The 16,513-nt window shown below is 39.8% G+C and overlaps 1 protein-coding gene and 1 long non-coding RNA gene across 11 annotated transcripts in view; one reads left to right on the plus strand and one right to left on the minus strand.

The window, feature by feature from the left end:
• LOC110016886 overlaps window positions 1-1,366 on the plus strand; it is a 36,812-nt gene extending 35,446 nt beyond the window's left edge. For all 10 annotated transcript variants that reach the window (XR_002875198.1, XR_002875199.1, XR_002875200.1 and 7 more), the window contains one exon: window positions 560-1,366. This is a non-coding gene — a long non-coding RNA (uncharacterized LOC110016886). The remainder of the gene's footprint in view (window positions 1-559) is intronic.
• Window positions 528-13,577, minus strand: LOC100125526 (myosin-7). Its single transcript, XM_020710967.1, has 37 exons — window positions 13,365-13,577; window positions 13,148-13,291; window positions 12,881-13,037; window positions 12,761-12,788; window positions 12,161-12,266; window positions 11,990-12,082; window positions 11,841-11,904; window positions 11,654-11,752; window positions 11,468-11,571; window positions 11,056-11,194; window positions 10,304-10,422; window positions 10,032-10,181; window positions 9,772-9,942; window positions 9,382-9,691; window positions 9,213-9,292; window positions 8,795-9,000; window positions 8,594-8,717; window positions 8,383-8,519; window positions 8,031-8,286; window positions 7,697-7,939; window positions 7,431-7,607; window positions 7,171-7,316; window positions 6,982-7,072; window positions 6,511-6,900; window positions 6,284-6,410; window positions 6,033-6,151; window positions 5,764-5,960; window positions 5,377-5,560; window positions 5,046-5,211; window positions 4,828-4,952; window positions 4,437-4,745; window positions 4,150-4,353; window positions 3,772-4,068; window positions 3,500-3,604; window positions 3,247-3,342; window positions 1,574-1,708; window positions 528-648 (listed from the first exon to the last, which is right to left on the minus strand). The coding sequence occupies exons 1-37, from the start codon at window positions 13,563-13,565 to the stop codon at window positions 628-630; spliced, it is 5,820 nt and encodes a 1,939-aa protein (XP_020566626.1). The 5' UTR covers window positions 13,566-13,577; the 3' UTR covers window positions 528-627.
• Window positions 13,578-16,513: the final 2,936 nt, after the last annotated feature.

The raw sequence follows: 16,513 nt of genomic DNA on the forward strand, positions 1-16,513 counted from the left end.
ATGAAGGAATTTGAAACAATTTTGTGCGTTTGTCAAAGTTCTTTACAGAGAAATTGTCTATAGAGTAAAAAAATAGGTCTAGCTTTGTGTGAAATTTATCTGTTAAAACGTATTTGTACAGAATAGTTTTAACCATGTAGTCAATGTGACGCTGCCCATGCACCACTCCATTATGACCCTCAGTTATCCTCATGGGGTCAGTTTTACACCAGAGGAAGAATCCACAAGAGAAAAGTTGGACGAAAAATGCCACAAGGTGGCACTAGACTATCAAACTATAGCTGCTGTTTTTTGTAACACCACTCCAGCAAGTAGAAAGCTCTGACTTGCTGTACATATTTGCTAAACATTAATATTGATTCAAATATTAGTGTTTTTACCTTAAAATGCTGTTTGTCTATATCCCTTACATATTTATTGCTGTCATAGAATTAAAGATAGACCAGATCAAGGTTATTTTATGGGGTGGTATACCTTCTGTCTGACATTGTACTTACAATAATCACAATAAATGAAGAGACTTTAAGTTGATTTACATGCATTTTGCTTTATTCTACAGTTACTTTGCAAACAAAGGTGACCACAGCACAGAAGAACCCACGGGTCTTAGGTGGCCGTCAGTGAGTTTCACTCCTCATCTAGCCCTTTCTGTGATGAAGAATGATAAACAAAAGTAGACAATGAAAGATGGATTAGTGTCAGAAAACTCAACAAGTGTTGCTCACAATCATTTTCTAGATATATGCCATGGCATGAATTGCAGGCCATTCAATTAACAATAAATTTATGGCCATTCTCATCAGCCAAACTACTCTTTCTGAAATAGTTTTGAATAAAAAAGACAGCCATGATAAATTGTGGAGAATGAAATTCTCAGGTTTGTAGAGACTCTTTTTTTTTTAACTCATTAAAAAAAAACAATACATGTAATGGTAAGTATAGCATCACAGTGACTTTATTAGCATGCCTATTTTATTAACAAGTAACTACTGACATGAAAACAATCAAATCATTGATTGGCGTGTGCCTTGCTCAGTAAATACAAATGTGCATTTAATGTAAAATTCATCCAACATCATTACAACATAATAAAAAATAAGGTTTCTGTATACCTAACAACTTAAAAACTTTATAAATAACATTTAAAGTCCTGAGGTTTAGCATGCAAATCTGTTCCTAATTTGGTTCTGTCCTGCATGCTCCCCACATCATCTTTGTCGCACATCTTTGTTTTACCTCTTAATAATGCAGAAAATATTCAGAAATATGCCTAAACCCTAATCATGTTTTTGATAGGATTCATTCTTTTAAGATAAACTTGACTAACTTTATATTTACACCAAATAAAAATGATCTGTTCACAGGACTGGTCTGATTTATTTATTTTCTTTTAAGGAATATTTTGCTTTCTTATTTTAAATGTGTGATGAATGAAAACTGAATTACACAGCAATTATAGCCAATCTTTGAATTGAATATTTTGGAAACAACATGTAAGTGGAGAGAAATGTTATCAGCAATGCAGATCCATGTCACATCAGTGGGAGTGTTAATGTCTGGGTGAGGTGCTCACCTTTGACCCCACATCGCGGGTTTTGGCGCGTATCTTGTTGACCTGAGACTCGGCGATGTCGGCTCTTTCTTCAGCCTCGTCCAGCTCATGCTGCAGCTTACGGAACTTAGTCAGGTGAGTGTTGGCTTGCTCCTCCTAAAACATACAGAAACAACAAAAGCTACTGACTTCCTGTCTCTTAACAGTCCCAACAAAGAAAACATTAGGGAACAAATAATTATACAGTGAGGTCAATAAGTATTTGATCGCCCTGTAATTTAGCAAGTTCTCCCACTTAGAAAACATGGAGGGGTCTAAAATTTTCATCATAGGTGCATTTCCACAGTGAGAGACAGAATCTGAAGAAACATTCAGAAATCACGTTGTACGATTTTTTTAAAATATTTTATTTGTATATTACAAATAAGTATTTGATCACTTGAGCTAAACAACTTTTATATTTGGTACAGAAGCCTTTATTAACACTTACAGAGGTCAAATGGTTCCTGTAGTTCTTCACTAGGTTTCTACACACTGCATTAGGGATTTTGGCCCAGTCCTCCATACAGATCTTCTCTAGATCTGTCAGGGTTCGGGGCTGTTGCTGAGCAACACGGAGTTTCAGCTCCCTCCAAAGATTCTCTATTGGATTTAGGTCTGGAGACTGGCTAGGCCACTCCAGAACCTTGACATGCTTCTTACGGAGCCACTCCTTGGTTTTCTTGGCTGTGTGCTTTGGGTCATTGTCATGCTGACAGACCCAGCCACGACCCATCTTCAATGCTCTGACAGAGGTTAGGAGCTTTTTGCCCAATATCTCACAATACAGAGTCCTGTTCATCCTCTCCTTAATACAGTGCAGTCGTCCTGTCCCCTGTGCAAAAAAAAGCACCCCCAGAGCATGATGCTATAGTAGCCTTGGAAACGGTGGTCCCGGCTCTCTTCAGGTCATTGACCAGCTCCTCCCGTGTAGTGCTGGGCTGATTCTTCACCTTCCTTAGCATCATCGATACCCCACGAGGTGAGATCTTGCGAGGGGCTCCAGTCCGAGGGACATTGACAGTCATCATTAGCCTCTTCCATTTTCTGACAATTGCTCCAACAGTTGTTCTTTTCTCACCAAGCTGCTTGGCAATTGCCCTGTAGCCACTTCCAGCTTTGTGAAGGTCTACAATTTTGTCTCTTGTGTCTTTTGACAGCTCTTTGGTTTTGCCCATGTTGGTAGTTAGACTTCTGACTGATTGTGGGGTGCACAGGTGCCTTTATGCAAGCTAACCACCTCAAACAGGTGCCACTAATTTAGAATCATGAGCAGAGTGGAGTTGGACTATTTAAAAGCAGAACAGCAGGTCTTGGCTGGTCAGAAATCTATCTGATAATCTAGTGATCAAATACTTATTTGTCACAGTAATAAACATATAAATTGTTTTAAAAAATCGTACAACGTGATTTCTGAATGTTTCTTCAGATTCTGTCTCTCACTGTGGAAATGCACCTATGATGAAAATTTTAGACCCCTCCATGTTTTCTAAGTGGGAGAACTTGCTAAATCACAGGGTGATCAAATACTTATTGACCTCACTGTACGTTGTACTGTACCACTATGTTTCCAGTTTTTAAATTTGAAAAGCAATGAATGTGAGGAATGAAAAGCGGCAACACAATATGTCCTATTTTTTCCACTTCATACTTACAGCTTCCTCAGCTGCTCTCTTATAAGCCTTAACCTTCAGCTGCAGTTTGTCAACCAGATCCTGCAGGCGGGCAGTGTTCTTACGGTCCTCCTCAGTCTGCACAAATGAGTGAACATAGAGAAGATAATCAAGGCTTTGTGTCTAACAAAAAGTTGAGAGACGTATCTGAGTGAGATCATGTCTCAGATTTCTTGTTAGGAGTATTTAGAAAAACATTACAGTGGATCCTCAGGGCTTTTAGGTAACAGATTACCTGATATGTGAGCTCCTTGATGCGTCTCTCATATTTACGGATTCCCTTGACGGCATCACTGCTCTTCTTCTGCTCCAACTCCACTTCATTCTCAAGGTCCCTAACCTAAAAATACAAATAACTCAATGTGCTAACCACAAAGATGCATAAATCTATTTAACACATTTATTACAATTATTGTTAAGTAGATCAGGAATCATTTGGACAAAAGTAGCCCTAGTCACTGGCATCCTGCTGATGGTGGATAATGACATGAGTTTAAGAGTACTTACCCTGGCCTCAAGCTTCTGCACCTGCTTCTTTCCTCCCTTCATGGCGATCTGCTCAGCTTCATCCAGACGGTGCTGCAGGTCTTTGATGGTTTGTTCCATGTTCTTCTTCATGCGCTCCAGGTGAGCGCTGGTGTCCTGCTCTTTTTTCAGTTCCTCTGCCATCATGGCGGCATCAGTGATGGCCTTTTTGGCCTTCTCTTCAGCATTTCTGCACTCCTGCACTGCATCTTCAACCTCTGTTTGAAGCTGCACTGTATCAGACTCCAGCTTCTTCTTCTGGTTTATCAGCCCTGTGTTCTGTTTTTAGTGAATAGAGAAAATACTTTTGCCTGAAAGCAGCTTTAGAAACTAAAAGCACATTAAAAGATAGGCACAGACCTGTGAGTGCAGCAGCTGCACCCTCTCACTGACATCCAGCAGGTCTTGCTCGGCCAGTTTGCGGCTCCTTTCAGTTTGCTCCAGAGCAGCTCTCAGCTCCTCCAGTTCAGCCTGAAGCAGGTTGTTGCGTCTTTCAATGATGGCTAGGTTCTCTTTCAGGTCATCATTGGCTCTCACTGACTCGTCCAGCTGAATCTGACAATCCTTTGAAAAAAATAAATTTCTTGAAGATAAACAGTTAAAGATAAATCATCCTCAGGAAGTGAGTCTTACATGCTCCATCTTACCTTCAGATGAGCATGGACAGCCTTCAGCTGTTTCTGGGCTTCAGCTGCCTGCCTGTTGGCTTGGCTGAGCTGGATCTCCATCTCGTTGAGGTCTCCCTCCATCTTCTTTTTAATACGAAGAGCTTCATTCCTGCTGCGGCACTCTGCCTCCAGAGAACTCTGCAGGGTGTCAATGGTCCTCTGCATGTTCCTCTTGCTCTGCTCCATCTCTTCATCTTTCTCAGCTAGTTTCCTTTCAATTTCTGCTTTTATTTGATTGAATTCCAGCTGGGTCCTTAAAATCTTGCCTTCCTCGTGTTCAAGAGAAGCCTAGCAGAAAGGGAGATATGTATTCATAACAACAAAAGAACTCTTTTTTTGAAACATCCTGCTTGTCTACAGAGGTCTGCACCTCAGCTTCCTCGAGAGCAGACTGGATCTCGCTCTTCTCTTGTTCCAATTGCTTTCGCAGCTTCTCCAGTTCATGGATGTTCTTTGAACTCTCACCAAGTTGCTCAGTGAGGTCAGAAACTTCCTCTGTGGAATGTCAGCCAGAGCAATTAGCTGACTCTTTAATTTTTTTTTAAACTGTCTTAAGATAATTCAGTAACTGAACCTGGGCGATCTGACCTTGAAGGTTCTTGTTCTCTCTCCTCATGGTTTCCAGATGGTCCAGAGATTCTTCGTAGGAGTTTTTAAGTTTGAAAAGCTCAGTACTTAAGGCCCTGCCGTCCTTCTGAGAGCTCTCCAGCTCACATTGAGACTCTTCATACTTCTGCTTCCACTCTGACAAGACCTTCAGTGAAAAGTGAGACAACTTTTAAAAAACTGATCAGTGATCTAATTATGATTCTTCTTTTTTAATCTTTTATATCTTTTGTGCTTATATTAACATCACATTTTTGTTAAATGAAATTTTTTTACATGCCTTTGTTGTTAATTGTAATATTTTAAACCTGACCTTGTCAAAGTTCCTCTGCTTCTTGTCCAGAGCAGCAGCAGCAGCATTTGACCTCTCCACATCCACCATGAGATCTTCAATCTCATTCTGCAGTCTGTGTTTGGTCTTCTCCAAGGAGGAACATTTAGCATTCACTGCTTCAACAGCTTCCTCAGCCTCCTGCAGACGCTGAGCCAGCTTCTTCCTTTAGAAACCATCATGTAAACCGTTAAACGGTCCGTCAACTGAATGAAAATCAGCTCCTATAAAGGCTGCTTTGTCATCCAACGGAAAAACTTTTTGTTCGTCTTACATTGTAGTAGGAACATAACACAAACAAAAAGCTGATCTGCCAGACGAAACTTCCTTTTACGATTTGCAGTTTAAACATTTACAGCTCTGGCTTACTTGGCTTCTTCCAGTTCCTCAGTCCTCTGGATGGCGTCAGTTTCGTACTTGGTTCTCCACTGAGCCACCTCGGAGTTGGCTTTGGACATGCTGCGCTGCAGCTCAGCCTTGGCCTCCTGCTCCTCCTCATACTGCTCCCTGAGGAGGTCACAGTCATGACGAGCTGACTGCACAGCATGGGCTAAGGCGTTCTTGGCCTGAAATTAGAAAATCAAGGCTGAGTAAACCAATCACTGAAATTTCTGTTGAGTTGATTCGGTGTTATTTACCTTGCTCTCCTCTTCTAGCTGCCTCTTCAGGTCTTCAATTTGTTGAGTATATGACATTTTTCCTCTTGTCAGTTGGGATACCTTGGAATCTTTGTCCTCCAGCTGCCTAGAGAGCTCACCTAGAATTTTAATAGATGCACAATGTTAAAGCTTGACCCCTGGAAATATTGTTTTTTTGGAAAGTCCAACTCTAACACAGCCAACCAATGCTATATATAGACAAAAACAGTTGGTAAGAATCAAGTTTATACCATTTTCTGTCTGAAGTTTTGCTTTTTGCATGTTGAAGTCATTGATGCAGCGTTGAGCTTCCTCAAACTTATTCTTGTATTCGTTCATTTGATCTTCCAAAGTTCTGCATGTTTTCTCTAAATTAGTCTGAAAAAAATCCATATTAGATAAGCTTTATCAAGCTGTTTTTAAACCATAGATAAAAAGAGACCCTATCAATTCAGAAAAGTAAAGGTAAATACACAACCTTTGTCTTTACAACATGTTCCATGTTGGAAACCACATCATCCAGCTCCAGTTTGAGTTCACTCTTCTCCTTCTCCAGTTTCTGCTTGACTCTCTGCAGGTTGTCAATCTGCTCTCCCAGGTCAGCCACACTGTCTGCTTGTTTCTTTCTGAGGCTTGCAGTTGTGGATTCATGGTGCAGAGTGGCCTCTTCGAGGTCTCTGCGGAGTTTCTGGAACTCGGCCTCCCTCTTCTTGTTCATCTCGATCTGGGTAGTTGTGGCTCCTCCAGCCTCCTCCAGCCTCTCACTGATCTCCTCCAGCTCCCGAGCCAAGTCTGCTCTTTGCTTCTCCACTTTGGCTCGAGCAGCTCGCTCTGCCTCCAGTTCTTCCTCAAGTTCTTCAATGCGAGCCTATCAGAATTGAGTTTTTTGAAATCACTTTAATAACACTTTATCTTTTTTACAATTATTCAAAGTGACTTTTTTCACTACCTGAAGCTCCTTCAGTTTCTTCTGAAGCTGAATGGAAATGGCCTGCTCGTCTTCTATCTTATTGTTGAGCTGACTGAGTTCAAAGTCCTTTCTGCAATGGCAAAATAAAGTCCAACCATCTGTGTACCTCAAAGGCTTCTTTCAGAAGAGTGTTTCTTAAATAATTAGGTGGAAGGTGGAATTCTTTACTTTTTTAGATGCTCCTCTAGTTGTTGTTTGTCATTTTCCAGGTCCATTAAACTTTCCAAAGTTAGTTTCAAGTCACCCTCCAGTTTCCTCTTTGCTCTCTCAAGATCCATTCTAACTTTCTTCTCTTGTTCTAGAGAACCTTCAAGCTGGGCATTACAACAGAAATTAATCAATTGCCTCTGTTTATAAATGTAGGAAGAGATCACATTTTCAAATTTAAAAAAACAACAGAAGTAAGGAATTAATTCAGAAATTCTTACATCGTCCACTTGTTGCTCCAGCTTAGCTTTGGCCTTGGTCAGAGTGTTGACTTTGTCTTCTTCACTCTGCAGGTCATCCAGCGTTTGCTGATGAGCTTCTTGTAAAGCTTTCTTCTCCTTGGTAAGCTTGGCTATGATTTCATCCAAAGCAGCCATCTCCTCAACTAAGTTCTTCACCTGGGAAATGAAGAAGAAAATACTTTGTCCATGTACAAGAAACACAAATCGTGTTTGTGTTCCAGCATTTCTTAAACTATTTGATAAACCTTGTTCTCAGTGGCGTGCTTTTCCTTCTCCACTTTAGCCAGAGTTAGCTCCAGATCATCAATGTCCTTCTTTAACTCGGAGCACTCATCTTCCAGCTTTCTCTTCTTAGCTGTCAATTCAGCATTTATCTCCTCTTCGTCTTCCAGTCTCTCAGTTAGCTCCTTGACCTTTGCTTCCGCCTGAATTTTGTGTTTGATCAGCCCTTCACAACGCTCCTCTGCATCAGCAAGATTATCTTGCTCCTAAAAAGTAAATAGATTCATAACTATGTTTGCATTTATAATGGGGATCCTCTTACATATGAATAGGACAAACAAATATGTTTAGCCTTACAGCATGTACTTGGAGCTGCAGGTCGTTCTTCTCTTGAAGAAGGGAGACCATTTTTTCCTCTAGTTCCTTTCTACGAGCTTCAGATTTTGCATAAGCCTCTTTGAGCTTCAGGAATTCTTCCTTCATATTGGCCATCTCTTTCTCTGCCTCTGCAGATCTCAGTAGAGGTTTGATCTTAAAGTACAGCTTCATCCAAGGCCAATTCTTGACCCCCATGAAGGCACGAATGTTCCACTGGATCACAAGTAGAGCATCCCTGTCAGTGGACATATATAGGCATTACAACCCAACCTTATGCAAAAAGTATAAAATAGTTTTGTGCCACAAATGAATTAAAATTTTTCACTCCAACCTTCTTTCTACAATCTTCTGGAATTCTACTCTTGCCAGCAGCCCTCTTGATCTAGCCTGTATTCCTGTGATGATGAGAGACAGGCGATCATCTCTCATCTCCTCCAATTGTCCAAGAAGACCAGCCTTAAAGAACACCTTCAAAGAACATAGATTTTCATTAACTGCAAAACATGAGACTAGTATGCAAAACATTTATCTTTATTTAATACCTTGGTGTGGCCAAACTTGTACTGGTTGTGATCAATTTCTAGAGACCCAAGAAGTTTCTCTGCTCCCTTCCTGCTGTCAATGAACTGACCCTCAGGGATGGCAGCTGGATTCAGGATGCGATATCTGTAAAAGCAAAAAATGATCAAGCCACGGCATCATGCATCTCAGATTTCATAGCCTTTATTATTAAACTGAGAAACCTCTGCTTGAAATCCCCATAGAGGATCCTGTTTGGGAAGCCCTTTCTGCAGATCCTGATGCCTTCCAGCACGCCGTTACAGCGCAGCTGGTGCATCACCAGAGGGTTCTCCATGGCCCCAGGAGTCTTGGTCTCATTGGGGATGATGCAGCGCACAAAGTGAGGGTGGGTGGACCGCAGGTTGGTCATCAGCTTGTTCAAGTTCTCCTGTGGAAGTATTCACAAGATTCATGCAGAATATTTTTAATGACATTCTTTTCTCTTATTTAGTATCTGAAGGATTTGCGGGATTTAAGTCACTTTTTGGGGGAAAACAGTTTATCTTAAGCCTGCATATACATTATGTATATTTTTTGACAAATCGAAATTGTTAGACAAAACACATTTAGAAACATCTTTCCATGTGTTTCCTTACTCACTCTATGCAATGCTGAAACAGTTTGAAAAGATGAGCCCTTCTTCTTGCTTCCTCCTCCCTTGCCACTTTTTCCAGTTTCAGCTGTTTTATGACAGAGAGGATCATTACTGGCTTTCTCAGACAACACATTGTCATTGATAGTTAAAACTCATCTCCAGGTTTGTTTCTACCTGAGTCCACTCCAGCATAATTGGCAAAGAGATTGGCCAAAAGCTTTAAGGTTGACTTCTGGAAAAGTCCAACCACAGTCTCATTCAGAGGATCCTTGTTCTTCACCAGCCAGTTGTTGATGTTATAATCAACAGTTCCTGCATAATGAACCAGGGCAAAGTGGGCCTCTGGTTTTCCTTTGACATTTCTAGGCTTTTGAAAGTTGCTGGATTTCCCTAAGTGGTTGTCATAAAGCTTAGCTTTAAAGGTGGCATCACTGGCTTTCGGGAACATGCACTCCTCTTCAAGGATGGACATGATACCCATGGGCTGAGGGGACAGAAACATATACTTAAAAATGATCAAAATTCTTACCCTGTTTAAGGAGTTTTTGCAGTTAAATCTCTCACCTTTTCAATCAGGTCTATACAGGCCTGGAGATCCATACCAAAATCAATGAAGGTCCATTCAATTCCTTCTTTCTTGTACTCTTCTTGCTCCAGCACAAACATGTGATGGTTGAAAAACTGTTGCAGTTTTTCATTGGTGAAGTTGATGCACAGCTGCTCAAAGGTGTTGAACTAAGGAACAGATGACAACAGAAAATATGTTGTTATGTTATTGAATTTTACTGCATTCAAGACTCATGGGAAAAAATATATATGCTTACATCAAAAATCTCAAATCCAGCAATGTCCAGCACTCCAATGAAGTACTGTCGTGGCTGCTTGGTGTCCAGTGAGTGGTTAATCCTCACCACCATCCACAGGAACATCTTCTCGTACACTGACTTGGACAGTGCCCCAACAGCATAGTACACCTATGAGAAAATATGTACGATTTGACCTTTTTATGCATTGGGATTTACTTCACCTTCCTAAATATGGCCGTTTTTTTCTAAAGGATTTGGTGATGGAGTTTCATGGTTATAATTTTTCTTACCTGCTGAACATTTTGTCCTTTGGTGACCCACTCATTTCCTACTTTGACCCTTGGGTGACAGAGACCTTTGATCAGGTCAGCAGAGTTCAAGCCCATCAAATAAGCTACTTTATCAGCATCTGAAGAAAATAAATGTATAATACTCTCAATAAACAGCAAAACAACATGTCTATAAGTTAATTCAAATCGAAGAAGTCAAAAACAACTACATTTTGGCATTGCGTTCCCATTGCAGTGATACTCTGACAGAGAAGAATTTTAGCGGAGTCATCACCTTTCTTAAATTTTAAGTTAACTCAAACGGGTAAGCTTAATATGAAATGCATATAAAAATTCCTGCTGATGCATTCAGACTTTGATGCAAAACAACATTTCGTGTATGTGTGTGCGTGTGTGCTTGTGCGCGTACAAGTGTGCGTGCGCATTCAAACCTAACCCCATTTAATTGACTTCAGTAAAAGTGTTTAAAGTCATATTACTTGAATATTGCTTCCTATTTAATGATCTTACCCTTTGTTTTCACATGCTTGTTACATTAGTAAACTACCTGGCGGAATCTGTCACTTGTCCAGTTTGAGCTTTTTTTGCTCCTTAACAATCATTTACAAACCTCAGTCCTATTTCTCTGATCTTTACTTACTATCGAAATGCAATCAAAAACGTAAACACTTTTCTCCAAACTACCATCCTTTTTTTTTGCTGACCTCTTTTTAGATGTTGTTTGTCAGGTTTCAGAGTGACAGAAAACTCACCTTCAGTGCCATCTGCCTCTGCTTGCTCTTCTCGCTGCTTGTTCTTGAACTTCATGTTACCAAAATGCATAATAGCACCGATCAGCTTGTAGATACCATTTTTCTCATCTTGGGTGAAGCCTAGCACATCAAAGGCTTCCTGGATGAGTGGGGGGGGGGGGGTGTTACCTTCAGTGTCATAGATAGTTTCCATAGTAACAGAGGGTTCAGTTAGTGTAGAGTGAATGAGACCCAAAAGTGAAGAGGTTGGTTTAAACTCTAACTCACTGGGATCCTATTCTCAGCCATAATAAATAGACAATGAATGTCATATTTTTAACTTTTTTGTGTTGTAAAGGAAAAAATGTGCACATTTAAAACTACTACATAATGGTTCTAGCCTTTTGATGACTTTTTTTCCCCTCATACTCACATCAGTTGCCAAAAGCTCCTCAGCATCATTAATCGACGCAACAGTTGTCTCTCCTTGGGAGATGAAGGCGTAGTCATAGGGGTTGTTGGTGATGAGTAGCATTTCTAAAATGAGGCACAGAAATGTAAGAATTTACTGCAGTCACTTACTTTTAGAATAATTCCTCAAGTTGCTTATTTTTTTTACCAAGCAGCTCAGGTTTCTTCTGAGACAAAATCTGGTAAAAGATGTGGTAATCTCTCTCAGCTCTGAGTTGAAAGGTGACACGGGACTTCTCCAGCAGATCTGAAAAGAGGTTAGTGTTATCAACTTTAGAGCTGGGGTTAACTTAAAAACAGAGGAAAGAGGATGAAAAATTGAGAACGCTACCAACATGTTTCAATGTCTGCTGACGCCAGCTTTCCACTGGCAGCAAAGTGGATGCGGATGAATTTCCCCTAAAAGGTTTACCAGAGGAAGAGAGAAAGCGTTGGTCAAAGTAAACACACACAAAGATTTCTTCTATCACTAACAGGTGCTTACAAATCTGGATGAGTTATCGTTTCTGATGGTCTTTGCGTTCCCAAAGGCTTCTAAAGCAGGGTTGCACTGGATAATTTGATCTTCCAGGGTACCCTATTAAAAAAAACAGTCCCATTTGTGTTTAATAAGCAGAAAAGAATGTGAATCTTATGCAGTATGTATAATTCTCGCCTTTTTTTCGGTGCCTGCATCCTTTTTTCCTCCTCCAGCTGCAATGCTTGCAAAGTATTGAATTACTCTTTTGGTGTTGACAGTTTTTCCAGCACCGGATTCTCCACTGGGGACACATTTATTTTTGTTTCATAAAAACATAATGTGGAATCTCAAAGAATGTAAATACAATTACATGTCAATAATCTCATCAACAACCTCAGCCAGCTCACAGACAACATCATCTTTAAAATACTACTCCTATCATATCTGATCTATTTTAAAAGCTTTTCTAGTGGTCTTTAATTGATGGTTTTGGTGGGTTTAGCCAAAATCTGAAAACCTGTTTTGTTTTCTGCAGAGCAGCATTAGTTCTTTAGAAATTTGCCTCTTAGTTGACAGTGAGACTTTTGGCGCAGGGTACGCCTGCCCCCTTCCCCTCCCTGTTACTGAGAGCAAGATCATCAGAAAAATGCCACAAGAACATGCCAAAAAATACCATAAATGCAATATTCATCTGACTGGGTCTTTAAAGAGTAAAAATACAAGTCTAAAGTCTCCTTATGCATGACATTTTTCATAAAGAAACCGCTAACAAGAAAATTTTGATTTTCAACTTACGTGATGAGGATAGACTGATTTTCTCTGTCTGATAGGATGCAGATAGGATACAAGAAAAGGACAATAGAAGTTTAATTCTCCACCAAGACGCACACAGAGATTATATTGATAGTGAATTACCTGTCAGCATGTACTGGTATGCATTATCAGAGATGGAGAAGATGTGAGGAGGAGCTTCACTCCTCTTCTTTCCTCTGTAGGCAACAACCACCTCCTGGTTGTAGACTGGCAGCCACTTGTAGGGGTTGACAGTAACACAGAACAGCCCAGAGTAGGTCTATGGGAACAAAAACATTGAAAACTGAACGAAATGTGAGCATTTCCACTGAATTTCTGCCTAAAGAGGGCTGTAAATTAATCCTGGAAACCTTTTAAGCCTTAACTCACATAGATCATCCATGCCGCATAACGCTCTTTGAGGTTAAACAGCACAGCTGGCTCATGGAGGAAGGTGAACATCGCCATGTCTTCAATTTTATCAAACTTTGGGGGGTTTTGAGGATGTACATCGCACTCCTTCACTGTAACAGTCTGAAATTGGAAATATTACTCACTTGTTCACTGTTCTAAAATATCTACAAACTATGCTTTTCATATCACTGACCTTCCCTTTGGCAGTCTGAGCAGTGACTTTGTCCCCCTCACGGCTGACAATGGATGCCTTCACATATTCTTCCTCAGGATCCGGAACGAAACACTCCCTTTTCATGTCAAAGGGTCGGGTCTGGGCCTCCAGACGCTCCCTGTCAGACTTCCTCAAGTATGGGGCTGCTGCCCCAAACTCTTTCATGGCAGCATCCCCCATGTTTTACCTTGTCTACAAAACAAAACAGTGTTTGTCTTGTTAGAAATTGAGCCATTTCGTAGTCCATACACCATTTTAAAAATGTGTTTACCTGATAAGCCTTGTGAAGAAGGCTGAGATGTGAAAACCCCTGAGAAAAGAAATTTTAGACAGTGACATCAAAGGCTGCAAGACCAGAGTTAAGGCTCAAAAGTCATGTTACTCATACCTTACCTTAAAATCAACTGGTGACTTGTGAGGAGTTTCTCTGTACCTTCTTTTTATACTTAAAGCCCCCCCTTCCAAATATGGGGGAAAGCTTCCCAGCCAGGAATGCTATTGTCTGAATGGGGCTGGGGGCTTATAACAGGAGGGGTTTAATAAGGGGCAAGTAGCAATATAGAAATCAGCAGGTTCAAGTCTTGGGGTTCCCTGGGAAAGCCATATTAGGAACTGTGCAGTATGGGAAATAATCATAGGTATCTTCAGGCTAATGTGAACGGATATAAGAAAAATTATTTTTCACTGTTAGAGCAAAAAGCATTTAGGTCACATTAATCTTTAATTAAAAAAAGTATTTTAGTGTTTGTGAAATGTTGTTTAGTTTAGCTTAGTTTAGTTTTTATTGGTAATTGAGTTTTTTTGCCTTTTTTGTTTTTTAAATGTTCCTTCCAGGATATAGTAGACGATCCGTTCCGGAAGTATTAAAAGATTAGGAAGTAGAGAAAATGTATTTGATATGTATTTTAAAAACCATCTAATAAACCAAGTCCACCCAGTTTAAAATGAAAGATTATTGTAATTTAAAATAATACAAAATAAAAAGCTAGCATTCTTTTGTTGTTGGAAATTTTTAAATCAAAAACTTAAATTTCTGTGTATTAAAAAGATCAAATATGAAATAAAACTTAAATTAATGAATACTGACACAGTAGAAACAGCATTGCTTTCATGCTTCACCATAAGAACAAAGTATTTAAAAAATGTAAATGACCGGTATTGTTGCTGAAACACAACGATGCACAAACTATCTAGGAAGATATTTTAAAAAGCTATGTCATGAATGGGCCTCAATTACTTTCAGAGCTTAAGTGGAGTCCCTGGGTGGCATCAGCAGCATATTGTGTGCAGTTATTACCGATTGGGTCTGGTCTAAATACAGAACATTAGTCTGCCAGATTAGCCAGGCGACAAATGAGAGGGAACACAGATGGAGGGCTGCCACAGGTGACGTGCTTGAGATTCATCTGGAAGCCAGTAAAGACTGCACACAAAAGAGGGTTGAGGCAGTCTAGCCTCATTGTGATGTCAAGGTCAGTGTGGATGTTTTGTCTCGTTGTCAGGGGGCAGCCAGACCTCCTGCTCCTCCCCAGTTACAGACATGTTTACATGACACGATGCTAAAAATAATAGTAATAATTGATTCAATTCTCCCGTTTTAACAGACTTTCTTTTAAACATCTTTTATAGCTTGTAACCTGAACAGCCTAACTTTACCAATGCGTATGGTGATAAAAGTGCTTTAGGAGCCATCATAATCAGCAATAAAAGACTCTTTAAAGGTTAAGAGAGATAAGAGGAGTGTCAACAGCTGCTGACAAGAGCCCAGATTATATTCATTCCGATAACTTTCCGGGCCCTGCCGCTGACAGCTGGTGTCACTGTGCCAAATGGAGGTGAGAGATGGCATGACCCACTGAGGAGCACGCAAAGATAACTCCAGCCTCACGGATCAGACATCCCCTCATTAAAGAGAACATGATCTGAATGCTTAATGTTGCAACAACTGCACATTGTGACCATGTGTATGTCAGTAAATGCATATTGGAAGAGGGCATTGAGAAGTGAAGTTTAACTAAATGCGTCTGGGCTTTGGATACAGACAACACACTTGCAATGGATATATATGTCAGCAGTCATAGCTTTCAGCTATGTCACTTCTGTAATTTAGAAAATGTGGTTTAAAAAATCTATTAAAAGTAACATTTGATTCATTTCTAGAATAGATTATTTAGTAGACGTTTATGAAAATAGATCCTAATTGATATTAAAGCATGAGATTAGCAGTGCGACTGACTTAAAGCGTTTTTGTTCATTGTTCTTTGGCCTTCTGCAATTCAGTCCTTACAAAGCAAAACATGTGATATTGTGTAAAAAATAAAAACTTAACTTTATTTCCTAATTGCCCCTTTATTGAAAAATTTTGATAGATATGTAAATCACTAAATAACTGTGTGAAGAGAGGAGACAAAGAAACAAACGTTGCAACGTTATATTCTTCACCATCATAGAAGTCAATCTAAAGTTAGTTGAAACGGATAAAATGAGAAGTTGCAGCTACGTAGCCTCAAAAATTTGTGCTAATAGGATTTGAACACCTGTGTAATGCCTAAAGAACTTCAGTCCTCATGTATATTCAAAGCAAACGCATACATTTTTGCAAAGGGAGTGGCTCCTACTTCAATATGTTATTTTTCTTACAGCAGAAAAAGCATTGACTTAAACATAAAAGAGAAACATGACAACAGTCTTACAAGTAGGAAAACAGTTATGAGAAAAGCAAAGATTTAGATTTATCAAACTTTTTGGGGGTTTTTTGGTTTCTTTTTTAATGCTTGTGCTATCTTAGATGACCCCACCCTTACATTGATGTGTTCTCCCTACCATGACAAAGATGGATAAAGGTGGAAAGATTTCATGTAATCCATGGACACCAGTGAGGTTCACAAATCATTGAAGAAAAAGGTTCAGAGCACTGTCTTGTGGGTCTAGATGACCCAACTTCCAATGTCAAAGTGCCTAGGATAGCACAAGGGTTACATCAAACTCCTGTTTTGCTTTACAAAGAATTTTTTCCTGTTTTGTTGTTTATTTGTTGATTTATTTTTGTATATGAGTCTCAGTGTCTGAATCTCTGAAATCCTCTGGTGTCATTTTGAAAGAATAGACTGACTTCAGCAGGGATCCAC

Source organism: Oryzias latipes, chromosome 17 (assembly GCF_002234675.1).
Source record: "Oryzias latipes chromosome 17, ASM223467v1".
In the NCBI taxonomy this organism is placed as follows: domain Eukaryota; kingdom Metazoa; phylum Chordata; class Actinopteri; order Beloniformes; family Adrianichthyidae; genus Oryzias; species Oryzias latipes.

Coding starts and splice junctions, on each gene's coding strand:
- LOC100125526 (XM_020710967.1), bottom strand. CDS start 13,565: ATGGGGGATGCTGCCATGAAAGAGTTTGGGGCAGCAGCCCCATACTTG. Junction 13,292..13,364: donor CTCAGACTGCCAAAGGGAAG/GTCAGTGATATG, acceptor TTCCAATTTCAG/ACTGTTACAGTGAAGGAGTG. Junction 11,905..11,989: donor ACGATAACTCATCCAGATTT/GTAAGCACCTGT, acceptor TAAACCTTTTAG/GGGAAATTCATCCGCATCCA.